We start from the raw sequence: 23,296 nt of genomic DNA, 5'->3' as shown, positions 1-23,296 counted from the left end.
TCCTTTGAAAGAAGTCGAACCTTTCAGATGATAGCAAGTCCCTTAAAAACAAAAGAGACAACATAAATAGACAGTTTTCTAAGGCAGAAAAGCACACCCCATCTACCTTTCTAGAACCACATTAATTAAAAAAAAAAAACACACACACACAAAGTTTCAGTCAAAATATTTATTCTTTTCCTTAACTGGGTCAAATGGTAATACAAAAAAATCATGAGGCTGCCTTAAGTTTCTTATGTGTTATACTTTAAATGTCTCAAACCTTACAGAAAACCACACATGACCTACTTTCCTTCATAATTCGTAATACGGAATCTCAGCTTTCATTGTATATGCTTTGAAGTAACTTCTCTCTGCAACCATTACTAATACAGATTTGCAAAAGACTAGCTCCAGTTAAGAGAGAATTGCAATGGTAATATCGGCCAGGCTCTTGGGTACAAAAACAAACACATGGGAGGATGAGGGAAAAAAGAAAGAACTAGAGAGAGAAGGACTGTTCATTTATGTTGTTTCCAACTGGCAGCAACCAGAGCCAGAAGGCCAATGCGGTGAGTGCTGCCTGAGTCCTTAGCAAGGACGTGCCACACTGTCGAGGGCCCGTGAAATTCTAACACTTAAGGATAACAATTTTACATGAAGTACCAAAGTTTGAAGTAGGGAGGAAAACAAAACTGCAGTACAAAAACTTCAAGCCTCATGTGTCTAACAGTCTACAGCCTCCGTGGAGAGTGAGGACGGAGTGTGGAGACAAAAACAGACCCATAACATGACTGAGAGGCTGCAGGTGAGGCTTTATTACCACCCCAGTGCTTTGGCTAAAAGGCACAACTTGGAAGTCTTACCAAATCCTGAGGGGCTGTCATTTAAAGAGATGTTACAGAGGATGTAAACATTATCCTGAATACATGGCAACCGCCCCAAAAGCCTAAGTGTTCATGCCACAGGGTGTGGGCCCACTGGCACAGCTACTTCTCTACATGCCCCATGTGGCCGCAGGCTCCCAGGGGTGACATCACAGTCGTTCCGTGCAGGGAAAAAGATTTACCCCCCCTAGAAAAACCGGAGCATTTATTTAAAGTGCAGCCCTGGGAAGATTCACAGCACAGCACAGCCACCACCTTAGCCACCTCTCAGGACTCCTTCCAGCCCAGCTAGGCTGCATCCTGCACGCACAGATGCAGCAGGCACATCAGCAACACTGGGACTTGCTCTCGGCGGTCAGGGTCTCCTGATCCAGTTTAACTTTGCCCGCGTCGTTTTCTTCGTTAGGAAAGCTTTGGTGGTTGGCAAGAATATTCTCCACTAGGAACCGGGCTGCTTCATCTATGTTTATGTTATCCTGTAATGCGGAAATGATGAACAGGGTGAATTCTTAGGATTAATGCCTAGATGAAAGCATTAAGAGTACTACGGGGATGAGCACAGTTTGTCAGAGGGTGTTCCAATACGCGGCCTACCGTCTTCTCCCTCCCTACAGGGTACACACAGTCAGAGTTCAATGCCATTGAGTAACATGGCTACAGAACACTCTTCTCTTCACAAAGGATCCCCCTTCCTGATGTTTCCATTTCAAACTTGCTGCTGAGGTTTAATGAACTATCTCAATGGTTGATAAGGAATCTTCATCCCACGCTGGGTTACCACTCACATAAATGAAAGCACCAAGATGAAAAAGTTCCTGCCCTCCAACATCTAAGGCAAGTCTAAGAAGGCCAATGGGCTCACACATTAAAATATGACAAATGCATCATGTCACTTCCCATCTCTGAGTACAGATTATTACTTTTAGTTGGCGTATGTGTAAATTAACCTGAAGCAATGCTGCAGGTGTGATGTCCATTAAAATATCCCAAGAAATCACTAGCTATCACTTTTGTGTGACAGATCTATTAGGTGTCATTAAATACACAAATAACACATAGCAAAATCTGGGCTTTTAAGTATTTAACTTTTCAAAAGAAAAAGTATTTTAACTTTTCATTTTTAAATTTCAGATTGACAAAAACATTGCAAAAATAGCAAATATTCCGAATACCCTTCACTCATATTCCTAAAATATTAACATCTTTGGGTAATCAGGTTTCCAGATAAAAATCAGGAAATTCAATAATATGTTGTCAATAATTATGAAATTTAAAATACCACCATTGTCTCAGTGTCCCATCTGAGATCCAAGGGACCAGCCGTAATTCATGTACACATCTCCTTGGTCTCCTGTAACCTGGAACAGCTCTTCAATCACCTTGCCTTTCATGACCTTGACATTCTTGGAGCATGCTGGCCAGAGAATATCTCTGTTTGGGCTTGTTTCTGTATCATTAAACTCAAGTTATGCACTTTTGGCAGGAATAAGTGATATGTCCCTCTCAGTGTACAAGAGGGACATTTGCTTAAAGTCATGTCTGCCAGCCATGGAATAGCTATTTTTCCTTTGTACTCAGTAAGCTCAAAAGTGTAAATATCCTATTTTTCATCATAGTTTTCCCATCAACTTTAACATTAATTCATTCTTTCCTAAAACAGCTATTATTACATGGTGATTGTTCCTTTCCATCATTCCTTCTACATCTATTAGTTGAAATTCTACCATTAGGAAGAGTTTTCTCTTCTCCTCTACTTGTTTCATTGGTTTATTCATATCAGAGATTATTATTTTATTCTATGGATTAGATCTCTTACAATAGTTATTTACTTTGCTGCTCAAAGTGTCGATTTTTTTTTGGAGATCCTGTAAGTGAGGTCCTGTTTCTTTTTGACAGATCTCCATTTTGTGTTTCCTTAGTTTCTGGTGCCACAAAATATCTCTGTTGCATCTTTACTTTCCTTGTCCCACCAAACTCCCTTGTCCACAAAACCCCTGTTCTTTTTACAGAAGAACAGTATTTATAAACCAAATTCTGAGTTTGGGAGGCTCAGTCAGTTAAGCATCCACTATTGATTTTGGCTCAAGGTCATGATGGCAGAGTGGTGAGATCAAGTCTGGTGTTAGGTTCTGCACTAGAAGGGAGTCTGCTTGAGATTTTCTCTCTCCTTCTCCCTCTGCTACTTCCCCAGCTATACTCTATCTAAAATAAATAAATAAAATCCCTTAAAAATAAAAAATAAAAACCAAATTCTGGAGACTAAGAAGCTCATTGGATCTGTGGTGTCATTGCTCCTAACCCCTCCGAGCAAGCAGAGCTATTAATACACATATGCAGCCACAGACACATAGACATCAATTTCTACATTTACCTGTTTATACATATGTGTGTATTTAGACACACATAAACCCAGAAACATATATATTTATACATGCATATAAAACATTAAGGTCATAGTGATCACTCCAATTTTAATCTAACAACATGAGGCTCATCCTGTCTCCCTTATCTGCTATACTTTCTCAGACAGTGAGAAATCTGCAAGACCTGGGCTATTCACTCAGGTACCTTTTCCAGCATCAACACAAGCTTTTCCTTCTTTTTTTTTTTTTTTTAACCTCCACTCCTAAAATAAGTATTAACTTTAATTAAATTATTGATCCTTGAATGTTCAAATTTCATTCAACCCCCACCAGTCGCATTATCTCCAAGAATTATAATGCTCTCTAACCACATTAAGGTTAGAGATTAGAAATGGAAAATTCCCATATTGTAATTAGTCACACATTTTCATACTGGAAATTCCATTATTTGCAAAAAAGGTGAAAAGATGAAGTTCATGAATTCAAAACTGTCTTTTGGCTGTGTGCCCATTATAATTCAGATCACTGGAATTCCGGTAGAAATCAGCTGGGGAGTCAGCTGTTGGCCAGCTCAGAAATACAGGCATTTGTGAAACTTAGGCAGTACCTTAAGCCTCAACTAAAATTTTAACCTAAATTTCATATTACTGTTATTCTCTTGGAACATTCCTGGTTTACTATTAAGGAAATTCTGCAGATGGTGTTGCTAATATATTTGGAGGAAAGCACAAAACAGTCCTGAAACTTCTACTATTAGCCAGTGTTCTCCTTCTCCACTTACATGTAACCCTGTCTATAAATGTAACAAAGCTGATGACTTACACAATCTCAAGCTATCCAACCACATGACACTATCATTGTTGAATCTTCCATCTAGATTCTGGGCAGGAATTTGGATTTATTACCTGAATGATTAATTCAAATAAAACTTAGAAATTTTACCTGTAATACATGCATTTCTTCCAGCAAATCTCATGCTCTAATACACATTACACATATCACTAATTATTTCCCAACAAAGCTGAGAAGTAAAGCAAATCACCTCATAGACCCACTGCAGACAGAGGGCATGGCTTCCAGGACAAGTGCCTCCATGACCAGTCTCCAACTACTGCCATTTTCCTTCTTCCTGCCCAGCTAGGTGCTCGTGTGGCATGCAACCCTGCACTGCAATTTTTTTCTGCCATCACATTTTATTCATTAAACTAAATTTTAAGATTCTAAAATATATTTAAAAAATAAGCCTTTAGCTTAGGAGTAAAAACTTCTGCCTCCAGCAGACACTAGTTTTTCCAATGACTCCAACATCACTCAGTTATTTCCAGAGCAGCTTTTCTGTGCAATCTCTTACAGCTTTGCTTTCATTATTCTGATCACCAGTGGCACCAAATGATCTTCTACTTTTTGGGTGGGTTCCTGGTAAAGCTAAAAGTAACCTAGTAGTAAGTAGATAATTTGACCAGTAGGTAAATCCAGTCACATTTGTTAGCTAAGAGGAAAATGCTTTTTAAATAAATATATATACACACAAAAATATATACATATGTATACATGCATGTGTATATATACATACATACATATATAGCTATAGCTATAGCTATAGCTATAGATATAGATATAGATATATAGATATAGATGCATGCACACAACAGAAATCCACAGAAGGCATCCCAAATGCTGGGACTGTGTTAAACTAGGCCAGTCTTCTGGTTTCAATTTCGTTCATTACAGAATTTCTCCAACATTTCATCATTCTTACGTAAATCTGATTATTTGACTTCTAATGAGAAATTCCCAATGCACATAAACTCCTTCCCCACCAATATTTTGTGCTTGTGATTTCACTTTTGCTTTCTTGTATATCTAGGTTGGCAAGATTTTTAACAGCCAACTTAGTGTTTTTATTTTTCCTCAAAAAACACTGTACCCCATAATAGATGAAAGAAAAAATTATCACTCCACTATTCATGGAAGCATGTTACAAGTGTTAATACTTGTCTTGTTCAAATTCTTTCATACACCATCTGAAACTCTTCAAACACCACCTGAATACATTTTCTGACATCTTCAGTGTCCATTTTTGTTAGTGCTGCATATGACCCACACAGTCACCGGGGTCATCTATGTCCTTATATCTTGTTAAGCCTTCAGTAAAAAATCAAAAATGCTTGTGCCTGACCAGATAACTTCTCCCCCATAAACTCCAGTTGCAGAAGTGCTTCATTTAAAGGCTCAAATTCAGAGAATCTCCCTGTTCATTGCTCTAAATAATTTTTTCTAAGATTTTATTTATTTATTCATGAGAGACACAGAGAGAGAGACGCAGAGACACCGGCAGAGGGAGAAGCAGGCTCCTCACAGGGAGCTCAATCTCTGGACCCTGGGATCATGCCCTGAGCCAAAGGCAGATGCTCAATCGCTGAGCCACCCAGGCGTCCCAATCATTTTTATTTTGATGGAAAACCTGTTCTATTCACCTCCACATTGGCCAATTTTAAAGCATTCCTGCTGCCCAAAGTTATAACATATCCATGCTATACTTTGCTTTCTTCTAGGCTCCCCAAAACCACCCACGTAAACCTGTCTAAATATTTTATAGTTACAGCTCAGATTTATGAGTTAAAAGCAGAGTAGATATAAACACAAAGTGGACCTCACCTTTGCAGAGGTTTCAAACCATCCAGTGAAACCATGTTCTTTGCAGAACTGGTCCATCTGAGGAGGATTCTGGCCACCATCCTTCTTTTGGTCACATTTATTAGCTAAGAGGACAGCAGGAATCGGGCTGCCATTTGGAAGATGGACTTTACTATCCAGATCACTTTTCCATTTTAAGACGGCCTCAAATGTGGAACCTCTCGATATATCAAAGACTACAAAAGCACCAACAGCTTCTTTGTAGTATACTCGGGTCATGTTGCCAAACCGCTCCTGCCCTAGAAATAAATATATTAAGAGATTAAGAACTCATAATTCAGACAGAGTCTATGTTTAGATATAAACCTTTTGACCCTAGGAATAGTGCTATAAACACATCTCCTGTTCTGTAGCAAAGAAACTGGTGGGATGAAGGATGCACAAACCACATGGCTGATCATGGGGTCCGAGTACACAATTAACTAGTTTTATGTTCTGTGTGTGTCTGACACATGCTCCATAAACATCCAGGTGACAGGGCTTAATGCTACAGAGCCCATCGCTTCCCCATGCCCTGCCACTCCCTGTAGTCTAAGAAAAGTTCTAAAGGAAAAAAAGAAAGCTAGCAGTGGAGGGGAGAAGAGACAAAAATAGAAGAAAATGAAGCTTGCAGGAAGAAGATAAGTATGGTGGGTAAAATGCAGTCAAAAGGACTAGGGCTGGATATGAGATAAAGGAATTCATCTTTCCTCCCCATCTCTAGCCTGTACCCGTTTTTGACTCTGTCTGCAAGATTGTTCTCCTCTAAGAAGGCATGCAAACCTACTAACAAGAAGCATAGTTGTGTGATTAAAAGGACTGACTATAGTTTTTTGAATATCATACTTTTAAAATAATTTAACATGTTAAATACTTAGAGAAAAATTCTACTGCTTCACATACTACCTGGGACTTTGCAAAGCATCCCCCTTCTGTCTGGTGTCACACTGTTCTTTGATGGAGGAGGGTCCCTAATCTTCATCTGACAGATGCTAACCGATGCAAAGAGCTGCTTGGCCAGGATTACAGCAGCACTGACTACACAAGGCAGGACCAGAATCTGGACCTCCTGACTCCCACGCACCCATGCTGATACGAAGCCAGCCATTCTGAACTATCCTGCAGTTGCCTTGACTTCTGAGGCCTTTCCCTTCATCCTGTCAAGTTACTGACTACAGTGTTGAGGAAAAATGACTGGCAATCAGTGCAAATCTAAGATGGATAACTCTGACCAATGATAAAAACAAAACTGACAGGACACTTACTGTTAAAACACATGATGGAAAACACACTTTATTTATTGATAGTAACAAACACAAAGCTACCCACAAAAAATATTCCTTCTCCAAATTCTACTATAGCCTCATGCAATTTTAGGTATTGCTTAAGGAAATAATGGAAAAACACCACAATAGGCAAGCTTAAATGGATACACTTAAAGATCATTTGGTTTGTGACAACTCCTCATGTGGGCTCATCTGAAGCTGTACTATGATAGTCTAGATGTCTGAATTTTATTGTAACAAATGGTCACATACGAAACGCCACTATCATGTTCATATTTTATTGGTAATGTAAATCTGACCAGCCAATTATTTAGCTTATTTGATCACAATGCTGAAATTCATAAGAAGTTAACACCTGGACCATTTTCCATAAACATACACTTAATAATCATACACAGCAAATTGACAGAGGATATACCAACTGGTCAAAATCAATAATACTATTCTGCAAAAAAGACGATATAGATGCATTAAAGTGGTTCTGACTTCAATTTTAACTAGAGAGCACATACTACTGACTTTTATGTTTATAATTCTTAAATATAATACTGACTATGGCAACAAGGGAAATTATTAGCCTCATTAAGACAGCCCAGCATATAAGATTATTCCACAGCTATAAGAGTATTCTTTTGGACTATCCCTTCAATTTAGAAAAAGACAGTAGGGTGCCAAACTAGTAAAAGTATAGAAATCCAGAAGTTATGAAGAAAAACTAAGCTTTAGTGACTCTTGTTTTGTTTACTGAATCATCTATAAATACCTAAAAATACTTCTTTCAACCAATCATCCTAAATCATATTCGAATTTGTCCTCATGTAAACTTCTTAGTAAAACAAAATCAGAAACATGTATAATAAGCAATTTTTGAGGTAGACCCTGTGGCTTAGAAATCTCAAGTTATTTTCCCTAGGTTCTAGGGTTAGGATTCAAAACTCTCTAATAGCCTGAGAGTGTGCTTTCTAACAACCACACCATATGGCAATTCAAAATGGTGTCAATTACACTATTAAGCAAATGAAAAGGAAAGGTACAGAGAAAAAAATGCAAATCCCATATCTAGTAAAGGTTTTAGTTGTTGTTGTTTTGTTTTGTTTTGTTTATTCATGAGCAACAGAGAGAGAGAGAGAGAGAGAGAGAGAGAGAGAGGCAGAGACACAGGCAGAGGGAGAAGCAGGCCCCATGCAGGGAGCCCGACGTGGGACTAGATCCTGGGTCTCCAGGATCACACCCTGGCCTGAAAGTGGTGCTAAACCGCTGAGCCACCCGGGCTGCCCTAGTAAAGGTCTTATATCCAGAACATATAAATAACTCTCAAAACTCCCTAAGATTAAAAATCTAATTAATAAAGTTTATACACACTTTATCAAAAAATGTACAAGATGACAAATAAGCAGAGGAAAAGATGCCCAGCATCATTAATTATTGGAGAAATGCAAATTTAAATCACAAAGAGCTGCCCTTTCATGCCCACAAAAATGGCTAAAAAGTCTGATTTTACTAAGTACTGGTGAAGATGTGGAACAATCAGGCTCTCATACACTGCTGGTAAAAATAAGAATTTAATACATCCACTTTGGTAAACAATCTGATAGTTTCTTAAAAATTTAAACATATCTACCATACAACCAACACATTCTACTCCTAGGTATTTGCCCAAAATGAAAACACATGTCTACACAAAGTCATGTTTGTGAATGCTCATAGATGTTTTATTTTTAATAGCCAAAATAGTAATGAAGAACGTATGGTATATCTATACAATGGAATATAACAATAGAAAGGAAAGGAACAAACTATAGATACAAGTAACGAAATGGATGAATCTCAAAATAATTATGCTGAGTAAAAGAAGCCAGACCAGAGAGGGAATAGGTAATACTCTATTAAAAGATTTATATCATCCTTAAAAATTAAAAAATTAGTGACTTAGTAAGAGGGAGCACATCAGTGATTGTCTTGGACAGAGAGATGAGTTACCAAGGGGCAAGAGGAAATACTTTGGGGATGATGGATATATCTGCAAACTTGATTATAGTGATATTTCACTAGTGTTTACCTATGTCAAAACACCAAATTGTAGTTTGTTGCATGTCAATTCTGTATCAATAAAGTGATTAAAAAAAAAAAAGAACACCTACCTCAGAGGCTCATTGGGAAGGTTTAATATAAATTGCCTGCTTGAGAGTTTTTTAGGGCAGAGTACAACAAATCATAATTCATGGCCAAATTCAGCTAAATAAAGTTTTACTGGAATCTTATCACCATTATCTTTTTATGAGTTTCTACATCTGTTTTCATTCTACAATGGCACAGTTGAGTAGCTGCAACAAGAAACAAAAACCTAAGGTATTTGCTGCGTCTGTTCTAGGAGGTTAGGGATGGTCTGCATGTAGCTTGAACCGGAAGTGCTATATAAAAATTCATGAAGTCATGTATTTAAGGTCTATGCATGTAAATTATACTTTAAGTTCAAAAAGTAAAAGGTCAGGCCCACAGTAAGCACTGTGTAAATGTTAGGTAGTATTATTATTAAGTTCTCAATAAATGTATTACACGATGAAAACCTGAGTATCCTCTTTAAAATGGTGCAATTAAACACGACAAAGCCTTAAACTAGTTCTATGCTGTGAACTGTAGAGGTGAAAACAAGTCTGCAGAGGAAAATGAACTTGAGGAAAACTCAAATTTACTAAAGAATCAAACTATCATGTACTAAAGGTCAAGCAGCTCCAGGCAAGTAACTTTCTCTGCCTAAATAAGTCAGGTATCTTTAGAGCTCTTTAGGGATCTTTGAAGCTCTCCTAGCTCTCCTTTCTGATGTTTTAGGTTTCTCTGTGATAACTTTAATTTATAAGGATTTTCTAAAGATTCTGCAATCACTGAATCCAGACAGCAATGGGGATCAAACATAAATAATACCACATCAAAAGGCCAAGCCATGCATTTAGGGAAATAGCTTACTTTCCAACAGAATAGTGAACTATACTTCCTATTTTACTGAGTTCATCATCTCTTTTTTTAAAAAATTCTGCAGTAATCCATTATGGCTTCAAAGATATTCCTGAACTGGTCAAAATAAGTAAAAAACACACATTTCTCAAATATGTTGTTTAATTAGAGAATAGAGAAGGATACAATGAATTCATTTAAAATAATAACCTTAACATAAAATTAAGAGTTGCTCTCCAGAAAAACCTAACAAAGTAAAACCTAGATTTAACTATGTTGGTTTCAAAGGCTGAAACACAGAGACATGCTAGCTTCTTCCAGTCATTAAACTGGAAAATATAGAAAATAAACAAACTGGAAAATATAGTAAACTTTGCTGCTAGAGTAAGGGCTGCACCCCATGTTATTATCTCTCTCTGGGTAATTTTATCAATTCCCTTATTATTGCCTAAAAGAACTATGGTGGAAAGCATACTGCCAACATGTGTACTCTATGTGTGAACTACTATTCACGAATATCCATTCCCCTCCACTTCTGCATGCATGAAGGATCACACTCGTCCACCCCCACTAAATTAGGAGTGGCTATGAACTATTCTTGGCCAATGAAATGAAAACAGAAGTGTCACTTCGAAGTAGAATCACTTGGGTGGCAGTGCCCTTGTCCTGCTGCAGCAAGCTTGAACCCTAATTTTGAGATGACAGTATCAAGAGATGATAGAACTTGTATTAGCCTGAGTCTTCAGGCAGCTCAGACACAAACCTGCCCTTATATACCTACCTCCACCTCAACCTCTGCCCTCACTATGGACAAGTAGAAAGAGTGAGGAATAATTATTTTAAACCATTGACACTTTTAGTGTTGTTGGAACCCCAACATAACCTCGTCTATCTTGGCTGATACAACTCCCAAGTATCTTTTTACTTTATATCTAGATTTGATCTCCACTCAAAAACATGTATGTGTTCCTTCCATGTACCAGGCACTATGCTTAGACACTAGTGAATACCATGAAATAATGAATCTGATTTTCTAAGGAGTTCACAGTCTATATGAGGAAACAGACACACTAATACCATGGTGTGTTAAGTGTAATCAGAGATATGAAGAACATATTATGGTATCATACAAAGGGATGTTATTCATTGAGGTATGTAAGCTAATCTTAGTTGTTTTGAAAGACACATTAAATCAAGAATGCCATTCAAATGCTTACTTGTACTAAACAGCTTCATATATTTAACTTTTAGATATAACTTCCAATAGTACGGAGTCTTCCGCATGAGAATGATGTAGTCTACTACTTCCCTTTCACAACACTTCCGGAGTTTGCCCTAAGTTTAAAAAAAAAAAAGGGCTAAGGGCCAAACCAATGAGAAAGACTTTCACATTTAACATTAGAATTGCACTGGAATTCTGTAGAATCCTAAAATTTTTCTCTTAATTTCAGACAAGAAATACAAAGAACACGCTGTAGCCAATCAAGCATCCTAAGTTCAGTACAAGAAACCTTCATTATTCTTGGATTCTACCATACGATTATATAAATGAAATGCAGGGAATTCTTGCCATGCTGAATGCTCCTGGGTCGTGACGCAGAACAGGAGAGGACAGGGTAAAGAAGTCTACAGTTCTTAAATACAAACACAGATGCATGAGTTTTGTTTCATGGGGTATGTAGGTGTGTGTAGAGTTAAAGCTTAAGGCAATTTAAAAATTAAGCAGGACCTGGGAGATCTTCCTCTTAATAGATCTATATAAGTAGCTCAAACAAGGTGGGGAAGATCTAAGCAACATCACCACCTTCTTTAACCAGTGCTGTGGTCATTTCTTACTGGAGGGGGAGGGACCACTTTCATGTCTCCCACACTTAAATGGACAACATTGAAACTGTTGCATGACACCCATATCACCTAATCCAACCTTTCTTATTTTATAGATGAGAAAAAAAAATCCCAGGGAGAGGAAATTATTCAAATTTCCAAGTTGATTTGTTACCTAATGTGCTGTCCAATCTGTTAGCCAAAGGCTTTCTGGAGTACATGTTGCTCCGCATGGCCCATGTCTCCAGATAGACCAAAGGGAGAGCCATTGGCCTAGGATGTGCCTTTCCTCAAAAATAGCACAGCCCTCTTTTATTACACAAGGTAAACCCTTTCTCAAAGTCTCCTAGGGCTTTACCATAGCAGCTTTGGGAAATGCCCCAGTGCTGAGTGCTTTAGTTCCCCCAGTACTAGGGGCAGCCTTTTTCATCCAGACTGCTGTGGCATATTGCCAGAATATTCCAAACGACTCTAAAATGTTTTATCTTTTAAAAAGGTCTCTTACTTCCTTCTCTAGAAAAGGGGACCTTTATTATAACTAGACATCATGGCATTGAAAATGAAGAAAATGCACAGTGTTAGTCATCTAGGCTCAAAGATATTTAAAGATGCACAACTTACATACTCAAAGAGATGAAGCTTAAGGTACACATGTTGGCAAAAAGATTAAAATGCTCACCTAATATCTGGAAGTATACAACACTGATGACTTGAAAAGGAGCAGAGATGACATCATTAATGTATTTCCAAAAATACATAGTTGAATTAAGGAAAACCACAAAATAATTGGACTTCTTTATAAGTAAAATTTCAAAAGGAATGTCTTTCCTCTCAGATTTGACAAGGAAAGGACTACAGTGTGAATGGCTATTGGAAACAGAGGCCTCATTTGATAAATAACCTAAATGTTTCCTCACATTATTTAAAACTCAAAATATAAATTTCACCATGAAAAACAAATCAAAGTAATGAGATAACTGGTATTTAGTTTTCTAAGTGTAGAAATGCTTACCCTTTCCCACCCACTGAGAGTCACTGAGCTACCATATTCTTACTCAAGATGATTGGATAGAAAAGTGCAGGTTTCTAGTTTGTGCTTGTAAACACCTTTTAAAAAATCTTTAAATCTCAATCTGCATTTTAGAGATGAAGCACCTCTAACAAATGTGCGTGGTTGGTGGCCAACAAATCTAGACCCAGTCCAATTTCATTTAAATCCAGTCATCACTTCTAAAGGGGTAGTTATTCATTAAAAATTTTTATACCCTGATGTAGGCAAGAATGTGCTGTCATGATGGGTCTTGGGTTTGTCAAACAAGAGTGTAACAGGGGATCCCTGGGCGGCTCAGCAGTTTGACGCCTGGCCCAAGGCGTGATCCTGGAGTACCGGCATCAAGTCCCACATCGGGCTCCCTGCATGGAGCCTGCTTCTCCCTCTGCCTGTGTCTCTGCCTCTGTCTTTCATGAATAAATAAAATCTTAAAAAAAAAAAAAAAAGAGTGTAACAGTGTAACAAACAATACAGAAACAAAAGGGGAAAACACCTACACCTAAGAGAAAAATAACTGCTTTCTAGATAGCAGCAGTGGTAACATGGAATAGTCCTCAAAACTATCTCCCCCTGCCCCCAACCCATCCCGATCAATTCAGAGCCTGAATTTCTCTTTTTGCTACCTTAAGACGACTGGGCATTTGTGATACTCAGTCACTGTGTACGGTCTTACTCTGGGTCCGTAAAAAGAAGAGCTGACTTTACCTGAAACAAGGAATAAAATCAAAATAGCTTTTTGATTTGTGTTCAAAGTCATAGTAGTTTTAAAAGTTTAAGATATTAGGGATGCCTGAGTGGCTCAGCGGTTGAGCATCTGCCTTTAACTCAGGGTGTGATCCTGGTTCTGGGATCGAGTCCCACATCAGGCTCCTTGTGAGGAGTCTGCTCCTCCCTCTGCCTCTCTGTGTGTCTCTCATGAATAAACAAAATCTTAAAAAAAAAATGTTTAAGATATTAGCTTTTCACTTTCTTACCAAGTTACTCAACAAGAGCAAGAAATGTACCATCTTTGTCCTGTAAATGCCCTTGTGTCCATACACTACCCTCAGAGGGAGGCTCTTGAGATGAAGAAGAGGTGGTAGGAAATTGAGAAGAACTCCCAGGCCCTGGCAGGTGAGGGTGAGCAAGCATGTGGAGCAGGCAGGTATACCCGGTTATGTGGAGAACTCCCTGAGTGGGGTGAGAGGATGCAGGGTGCAGCAAAGCCAATGACAGAACTACTTCTCCTCGACTTTAGTATAAATCAGATTGCGTGTGGTGCGTGGTACCTTGCAAATATCCAGGCCCTACCAGTAGGAATTCTAATTTGGTAAGTATAGGGGATTGCTGGTTGTCCATTCCAGTATCTCTTCACAGAATTTTATTTGGGAAAGCAATGCATCCAACTAAAAAAAAAAAAAAAAAAAAAAAAAAAAAAAAAAAAAAAAGGTGCTAGATTTCCTAGCAGCCCTTGAAGCAAGGCATGCACATCTAATTGGACCACAAGGACGAAGACTATGATCAAGGCATAGCTGGGCGGTGCCAATGTCAGCATTAGTCCACTAAGCCTTTATGGTTCTGCTCAGCAGCTGTGGACTGTCCAACCACAGGCTCACTAGGTGAGAGAATTAACCTCTTAATCTCTTTGTTAAATCATGATGCATAGAGAAGTTTATCAGAAGAAGCCAAATCTATTGAAAGAGTTGATGACAATCAATCTGCATTTTAAGAACCTCCAGAGGAGTTCCCATATAATTACACTTAAAAAAAAAAAAAACACAATATATTTGATGAGGGAGCAGAAGGCAAACTGAGGATAGCACACAAGCTGACACCCCACTAACCACCCCCACCACACACACTCCCAGGTGGGATATGTGTGATCTTTCTGAGGCACTCCTGGCTGCCCCAACGCTAAGGGAAGGAAAAACAAATAGTTAACTTCTAGAGATCACAGCCCTGAAAGATGTGAGTCTCCCTCAGTTTACAAACATCTTAGTGATTTACAAGAAAAAAAGCATTCTTATCAATAACCTAACTTCCAGAAAGAAATATAGATAAAATTAAATGTCCTCATAACCTGCAGCCTATTGACAAATATTGAGGCAGGCAGAGAATAACCTTCCTCCAGGAAGCTCCCACTGCCTTCATGTTAACACCTTACTAGAGGGAAAAAACCACCTTAGTTTGACAACAGCAGGGCCTCCAATATCTTGTAGGTCCTCTTTAGCACAGGAAAGTTCTTTTGAAAACCTCCCTTTTGCTTACCCAACCATATAACCAGCCACCCCTCACAACTTCAGGGCAGCAGTTCTTTCTGCCCAGAGGTCCTATCCCTGTGCTTTAATAAAACCACCATTTTGCACTAAAGACTTCTCAAGAATTCTTTCTTGGTCCTTGGCTCTGGACCTCACCCCACCAGACGTCACCTACATTCAAAAACTACATCATATTTAGCTTAATTTCAAGAAGTAATCAGAAATCACTACAGAAATGCTTAAGGAAAATATCTGGACAGAAGAGAGTGGAAAGAAAGAATGGGAAAGAAGAGAATCTGTCAGTTAGAAAATCCCGACTGTCCATTTATGTGGCTAATCTCTCTCAAAAGGAGAGTGAAGAAATGACATGTGTCTAGCCTCCCTGATTGCAAAAAGTTCAAGAAGCACGTTTGAAAATATAATTGAGGAGAATTCTAGAGTGCTTTTACCTTGATCTTTTACGTCACCCTGCAGAAATCCCCCCCCCCCCTCTCCATTTATAGGTCTGCACTGTCTTCACCATCCAGGAGCTCTCTACAACCACAACACAAACTTGTGGACTCAGCCGACTCTCTACTAAAGTGTTGATTAAGTGTGAAATCATCACTAGTTTAAGGATATGGTATCCTCCAGCTATAAATCTAAGGCCTTCAAAGTCTTCTTTGGAAGAGCACTTTCATCTCTCAATCCTTTCTAACAAATGCCTAGAAATATGTGTCAATCATGGTTTTTATGTTCTACGTTTCATAATGCTTTAACATCTTGGGGTCTTGTGGACCAGAGGAGGGACTGCCCCTCCCAGCTTTAGCTAGTTCTTAGAGACATTAAACATCTTTGATATGCAAACCAGCCAATCCAGAGCCCTCACCACCCATCTGCTTTTTTCCAGGCTCCGGTAGTCTAGGACACTATCCTCCTGCCCTAAATCACCCATGCCCATGTAGTAAACAACTGGAAACCACCCCTATATTCCAAGGCCCACTGAAATATTTCAAACGAACCAATTCTAAACTTGCTCAACTTGCCTACGCTGCCTTGTCCATTCCTTCCTACAAAAACTACAATAAACCCATACTCTCCTCTGTCTCTTGACCAACCCTGGTGCTTCCCTATGTGGCCCTGCATAGGGCAGCTTGCTCCCTCCTCTTGGGAACTATGAATAAAAACTGTCTTTTCAACGGTGATGATATCTGGTGTGTTGGCCTCACTATACCTGATAAAAAACAAAATCCTGGGTATGCTTAAAAATAGAATAAGAATCATGGAAATTTCCATATCAGAAGCTTAAGAAAATCAGAAGGTCAAGAAAACAAATACATAACGGATTAAAATTTCTCCTTATATTTGAAAGTAACACTGCCTCTCTAGAATAACACACAGCTTACAGGTTTAATCAGTGAGATCACAGAGTATAGACCATGCAAACATCTATAATTATTACCTTGTGTTTCCAGTGTGTGCTCTACAAGTACACATCAATAAGGCGGCTTTGTTATCTTCAGAAAGTACACAGTGTGGAAAGAGTTGTTTAAAATGCCCCCAAAAGTGATGGAGCTGATCAAAAAGGATCTACATTGGAAGTTCTGTATTAAGAAGAGTAGAACTGGAAAATCGGGAAAATGTAAAAAAAAAAAAAAAAAAAAAGTCACTATAAAAGCAAATCACTTCAATGGATACAGGAAGAGATGGTAATTATTATAATGGGTATAAAATGAGTCATAGGAGCTACTATAAGGATGACCAGAACATTTGCAAATTTAGACAGGAGTCTGCTAGACTGTTCGACAACAATCTTTAGATTGTTTTGACACCAGTGAATCAAAAAACCTGCTACTCTATTAAAGCTTGTTTTCATATTTCAGAGTCATGAGACAAGTCTCTGTACAGGCCATTGATGGGCAAGTGACTACACTTCTCTGTATTTAGGCTATGGGATCTCTAAAAGCTCATACTTTATTTATTTATTTATTTATTTATTTATTTATTTATTTATTTATTGTTTATTTGTTTTTGTTTTTTTGTTTTTTGTTTTTTTTTTTTTTATAGCCCATACTTTAATTCAAACAGTAGAATGAGCAAGAAATGGTTGGGAAAAAGATCGTGTCAGTGTTCTTATCAATGTACCACTCTCTCTACCACTAACCTGGGCACTTTTCAGCTTATGTGGGACAGACAACTGAGGCAACTGAGAATGGGAACATATTAAAAAGACACACACAGAAAGATGATGGTATCACTATCAGGGGCTTTTCCACATACAGTAACAGAAATATGCTGTGACTCTGCCCATCCTGCTCAGGCAATTGTGGATGCCAGCTCCAGACAGGGTCACCCAAAGGTGTCTCAGGTCTCACGAACTGAAGAAGATTTAAAGATGGAAAAGGGAACAGTAGGCTTTATTTGTAATTCCGCACAGCAGCTGAATCTGCATAAGGCTGAGGATGGCAAGATTGTACAAAAGTCAGATCTAATGAAGATTTTAAAAATCCCTTTAAATGAGGTAAGTAATTGGAAAGTCAATGTAACATTCAATGTTTAAGATGGAAGTTACAAATAACTATAGACTGGGATCCCTGGGTGGCGCAGCGGTTTAGCGCCTGCCTTTGGCCCAGGGCGCGATCCTGGAGACCCGGGATCGAATCCCACGTCGGGCTCCTGGTGCATGGAGCCTGCTTCTCCCTCTGCCTGTGTCTCTGCCTCTCTCTCTCTCTCTCTCTCTCTCTCTCTCTCTCTCTGTGACTATCATAAAAAAAAAAAAACAAAAACAAAAAACAAATAACTATAGACTAATCCCTAAGAGCACTTCTTCATATTTAGAGGAAACCTGAATATTAATAATTCTTGGCTAATAGATACTTTGAAGGTCAGGAAAAGCATCAGAGATAATATTCCTGATTCTTACTCATGAGGGTTACTGGAATTATGAAAGTAGGCAATAAAAAGCCATGAGGTGCCATGGTTGCCAATGTTGAAGATACTACAAGGAAAGTAGGATCAATGTCCTAACTTAGAATGGGAATTAAAAACTAAAAAGTGAATCTAGGGACGCCAGGGTGGCTCAGTGGTTGAGTATCTGCCTTTGGCTCAGGTTGTGATCCCGGGGTCCTGGGATCCAGTCTCACATCAGGCTCCCCATGGGGAGCCTGCTTTTCCCTCTGCCTATGTCTCTCTCTGTCTCTCATGAGTAAATAAAATATTTTTTTAAAGTGAATCTAAGTATGGTCTATATAACTTATTACATCTTCCAACCATGCATTTTACAGTATAGCAAATAATATTTATAGGAGCTTATGAGTAGAATATTCATAATTTGTTCTTGGGCCCAAAAGAGTGTCATCCATACAGATTTCTATACAGAAATACTAATTCTAAAAAGCGAAAGGTGACAGAAGAGACCAGCACCCCCAAAATGTCACTTTGGCATAAGGATTATTTTAACTAAAGGTACTTGAAAAAGAGCAGATGCAAGAAGCGTGCTCTAATCTCCCCTATTTTCTGCCTGAAAGCAGACAAGACTACTCCCACTTGAGAGATGTCCTGTCTTTTCTAAGAGGAAAGAAATATCTTCATCACCAGGGTTGGGAGTTGAAGCTGAGAGACGTCTCTAGAAACAGACCTTATAAAATAATTCTTATTTTCCTTTAGCCTCCCCATATATTTTAGTCATTTTTCTGCCGTTCCCTCTCTTTGTTCAACCTGGTATAAAAGCACTTAGGTTTAGCCACTTCTTTGGGTATTCATTTTCTTATAAGGGCTCCCATGTTAGGTAAAACTTAGGTGAAATAAATTTCTGCCATTAATCCATCTGGCATCAATTTAATATTCAGGCCCTGCTGAGAACTCTGAAATTGTTGACATAAAAGTTTTGTCTCCTCTATAAAAACAAATCACTTCAATGAATACAGGAAGACTGCATTGTATTCCATCTAAAAGAACAAACCTTTTTTTTCTTCTTCTTCTTCTTTTAAAGATGTAGTCTAGACCAGCCATTCAACCCACCTGGAAAATTCTATAGTTGCTAATAAAATTATAATAAGTAGTAAGGCAAATTATTACTTCCTCTATGATACATATGAAAGGACAGGTCAGATTCTACACTGGGAAACATCCTAGTTTGCAGTGACATGGCAAAATGTGCCAAGAAGGTAGAATTCGTCAGTAAATGCAAGGCCCATCAGGAAATATGGTAAAGAAAATTGAAATAAGCCAGTGTGCCAGGTACACTTGCTCTTTCTGTGGCAAAACCAAGACAAAAGGCCGAGCTGCAGGCCTCTGGCATTGTGGTTCCTGCATGAAAACAGCAGCCAGAGGGGCCTGGGCCTTACATACAACACTGCTTCTGTGACACAATAAAAGTCTGCCACTGAGGACTACAGGAATTGAGAGATCTGCAGAAGTTCCACCATTTAAAGCATTGCTGGCCTATACTAAATGCATTATTCTATGTAGCAACAACCAAAGGTGGAGCCCAGAGACATCTCTTGCTACATCTTAATTTAGTAGTATTTATTAAACTTTTTAAAAATTTTATTGACTTCAGTAACTTAGGATATTTCAGTTATGTGTTAAGAGCAATCTCAAAAGAGATGTGAAATAAAAGACAGTTGCCTAACACAAAAATTGTATTGAATTGCATCTGGATTTTAAAGCTACGTTCATTTTACGCAATAAGAAAGCATTGGAAAGGCCTGTACCCAAGAGTCACTATGGTTCCTGATTTGAAGAGTTTGGCTTAAACTGCTTGACCACATTTACGGGAAACATCTGGACAACTCCCACCTGTACACTTGCCAAAGTTTCCAAGTATAGAGACTCAATATAATTCCTTTGCCAACTTTCTCATCTCTAAAGCAACAACAACAAATCTGAAATAGCACCAACATTAAGTTAGTCCTATCAATTGGCCAGCCCTACCTACTGTTTTGCAATCAAGAAATATTTCTCACCTTTGAGAGTTAAATATGATTCAACGTTGTTACTACATGAGGCAAATATGTTTAGCCATGGGAAGCTTTCTGGAGTGGCCATCAGTTTGCGTTTATTACATCATTACAACTTATTCAAGTGGTATGAGCCAGGATTCACTAATAGGTCAAATATTCAAAGCAAACATATTTAAATGATGTAGCTCCCTAAACCTCAGGTGAAAGCCAAATTATTTTTGTGTCAGCTTCCTTATATATTAAGACCTCATCTCGAAAATCTTATCAAGTGAGCCTAGTAATTTCTAATTACCTCATTAGTTTACCTCAAATCTTATTAACAGCTGATGTGTACTTGCTCAATGCTATCTAACATTCAGGAATCCCTTTTTGGAGATCTTAAAATTCTGCCTTCCTTCCTGGCAAAGCTCAACCTTTGGATGTAGTCAAAAGTGTAAGCACATTCATTCCATCTAGGCCAATATGTACCAGAGTCTGACAAGACTGTGTCCCCTTCTCGGCTACATAGGTCTGTTAAAAGTGGACAAAAAAAGAAGAGAAAATAACTCGTGATTTATTTTCCCAAGTCTCCAAACAAGCACTTTTGCATGACGCTTAAAAACACAAATGTACCAACAGTATCTTTCATTACCCTGCAGTGAGACCCAATGATGATTTAATAGCTAAATATGATATTATTTTACAAGAAGAATAAGGCAAAGTCAACAACCTTCGGGCGGGGAAAGGGGGGAGGCGGTTAAAATCATCTTCATGGAAATCTACAGCTACACTGAAGATTCCTGAAGAATGACTATCACATGGTAAAGCAACCTTTAGAATTTATGACTTTGTCAAGAAGAGATACTAGTATTCATAAGGGTTCTGTGAAACAGCAGGAAGTATTTTGAAAGAAGCCTCTGGCTTCAAAAGATGACTTTTCAAACGAACTTTTGGTTTTCTGTAACCAAAAGAAAAAAAAAAAAAAAAAAAAGCTGAGCCCAGGACTGAGCATCCCCCTTTCTCTGAGGAAATGACATAAATTCATTCTCATATCTGAGGCAGAGAAACCTGTTCTTAAAATATCATATAGCTTATAATTCAATACTTTCTCACATAGGATAAGCTGTTGGTGAAAAGAGCACTACCTAGCAGACAGACCTGGGCCCCTCCTTCCTACTCTACTACCAGCTGGGTGACCATAGCTTCTACAGTTGATGCATCTGTAGGATGAAGGATGGGTCTCTCCCACTCTAAACATTCTCCCATAAGAATTGTCTATGGCAGATGAAGCTTCTTAGCAACAGTGATTGAACAGGGTAACTTTTGAATTTTTTTTTTTTAATTTATTTATGATAGTCACAGAGAGAGAGAGAGGCAGAGACACAAGCAGAGGGAGAAGCAGGCTCCATGCACAGGGAGCCTGATGTGGGATTCGATCCCGGGTCTCCAGGATCGCGCCCTGGGCCAAAGGCAGGCGCCAAACCGCTGCGCCACCCAGGGATCCCGAACAGGGTAACTTTTGGTATCATCATTTCCATATTTAAACTTTCCAAAGCTAACATCTTTTTAAATGCCCGCACCCCGCCCACCCCACCAGAGTTCCAAGTTTTCATAAATTAAAGCAAGGAGAATATGAACCCTCTCAAAGAGGGGTATCACGTTCCCAAATGTCACCTGAAAGCCACTGCCAGGGAGATAGTATATTGGGGCGTAGGGTGGGGAGAAGGGGACCAGAAGTCGGGCTTGGTGGGTTTAGGGAGGGAGGAAGGATTCAAGAGCAACTTTCCCAAACCTTCTCCAGCGGAGGAGGGGGGCGGGGGGTACCTGGCCTAGCACAGCATCCTATCTGAGGAGCGCAGTGAGGACAGTGTGAGATCACAAAGAGGGATCTCACATCCAAGCTGGCCGATGAGAAACATTCCGAAAAGGAACCCGGTTGCTGGTGTTGGTTGTGTCAGTACCTTGGAGTGTCCCTTTGGGTAAATCACTCGACTTCAGTGCTCCTCTGTGAAATGTTAAAACTGGTTGCGAGGAGCCAGGGCCTCCCCCTAACTCTTCCTGATGTATTACAAGCTTGTCAACTTTCAGAGTTCAACTTCTGGAAAAGCCTCCACGGCCGTTTCACAAACTACGGTCCGGCGAGGGAGAAAGAGAGAGAGGGGACGCTGGGGCGGAGGCCACCGCCGCCGCCTCCTCCCTTAAAGAGCAGATGCTTGGCGCAGACTTGGTGGAGGCGCCTACGCCGAGTCGTTGTTCATGCACCTGTCCCGGCCTGCTTCTAAGTCCTTCCACTACTCCCGCCCGCGCCACCGTCGTGACCCCGCTGGAGTCCGCCCTGCCGCGTCCCTTTCGGTCCCCGGCGGCGCTGGTGTCCCCCAGACCCCCCCCGCCCCCCCCCCGACGGAGCCCGCCGCCGCCGCTCACCCGCGATGTCCCAGAGCTGCAGGCGCACCAGCGTCCGGCTGTCCCAGTTGAGGACCTTGAGGGCGAAGTCCACCCCGATGGTGGCCCGGTAGTGCTGGGAGAAGAGCTGGTGCACGTAGCGCTTGATGATGCTGGTCTTGCCCACGCCGAGCTCGCCGATGACCAGCACCTTGAAGAGGTGCTCGCGGGTCTCGGGCGCCGCGGCCGCCGCCGCCCCCAGGCCGGCATCCCCGGGCCCGCCGCCCGCCATGAGCGCCGCCGCCGCCCGCCGCCGCCGCCGCCCGGGCTCCTGCCGCGCCGCCCCCGCGGAGCCCCGCGGAGCCCCCGCCCGCCGGCGCAACGTCCCCGGCGGGTCACAGGACCCGGAACCGGCCGCCGCGGCCGCCGCACGGGGCGGGGAGGGAGGGCCGGGGGCTGGCCCGCGGGGAGGAGGACCCGGCGGCCAGGCCGCTCCCCGCCGCCCGAGCGCCGCACTTCCTCCGCCGGGGCGGCCCCTCCGCGCCCGGGTGCGCGGCGCCCGGCCGCCCCCTGCTGGCGCTGCGGAGGCGGCCCGGAGCCGCGGGGAGCCCGCCGGGGGCGGGGGGGGGGCGGGGCTGGAGGAGCGCCCGGGCCGGGGCGGACCGGCGACCCCGGGGGGCGGGGCGAGCGCGGGAGGGCGACTCTGACCTTGGCAAAAGCACTGATAACGCTCTAGT

The 23,296-nt window shown here is 40.5% G+C and overlaps 1 protein-coding gene across 1 annotated transcript; it reads right to left on the bottom strand.

The window, feature by feature from the left end:
• Positions 1-154: 154 nt before the first annotated feature.
• On the bottom strand, positions 155-22,869 carry RAB32 (RAB32, member RAS oncogene family). The gene is made up of 3 exons (XM_025422505.2): positions 22,602-22,869; positions 5,888-6,165; positions 155-1,342 (listed from the first exon to the last, which is right to left on the bottom strand). Exons 1-3 carry the CDS (start codon positions 22,849-22,851, stop codon positions 1,193-1,195), a joined length of 678 nt encoding a protein of 225 aa, XP_025278290.1. The 5' UTR covers positions 22,852-22,869; the 3' UTR covers positions 155-1,192.
• Between the last annotated feature and the right edge of the window lie 427 nt (positions 22,870-23,296).

Source organism: Canis lupus, chromosome 1 (assembly GCF_003254725.2).
Source record: "Canis lupus dingo isolate Sandy chromosome 1, ASM325472v2, whole genome shotgun sequence".
NCBI lineage: Eukaryota > Metazoa > Chordata > Mammalia > Carnivora > Canidae > Canis > Canis lupus.
The sequence above is the reverse complement of the archived record's forward strand: the minus strand, read 5'-3'. Positions and strand labels throughout refer to the sequence as shown.

Coding starts and splice junctions, on each gene's coding strand:
- RAB32 (XM_025422505.2), bottom strand. CDS start 22,851: ATGGCGGGCGGCGGGCCCGGGGATGCCGGCCTGGGGGCGGCGGCGGCC. Junction 6,166..22,601: donor GCAGCTCTGGGACATCGCGG/GTGAGCGGCGGC, acceptor ATTTATTTCTAG/GGCAGGAGCGGTTTGGCAAC. Junction 1,343..5,887: donor GGTTTGAAACCTCTGCAAAG/GTGAGGTCCACT, acceptor TCCGCATTACAG/GATAACATAAACATAGATGA.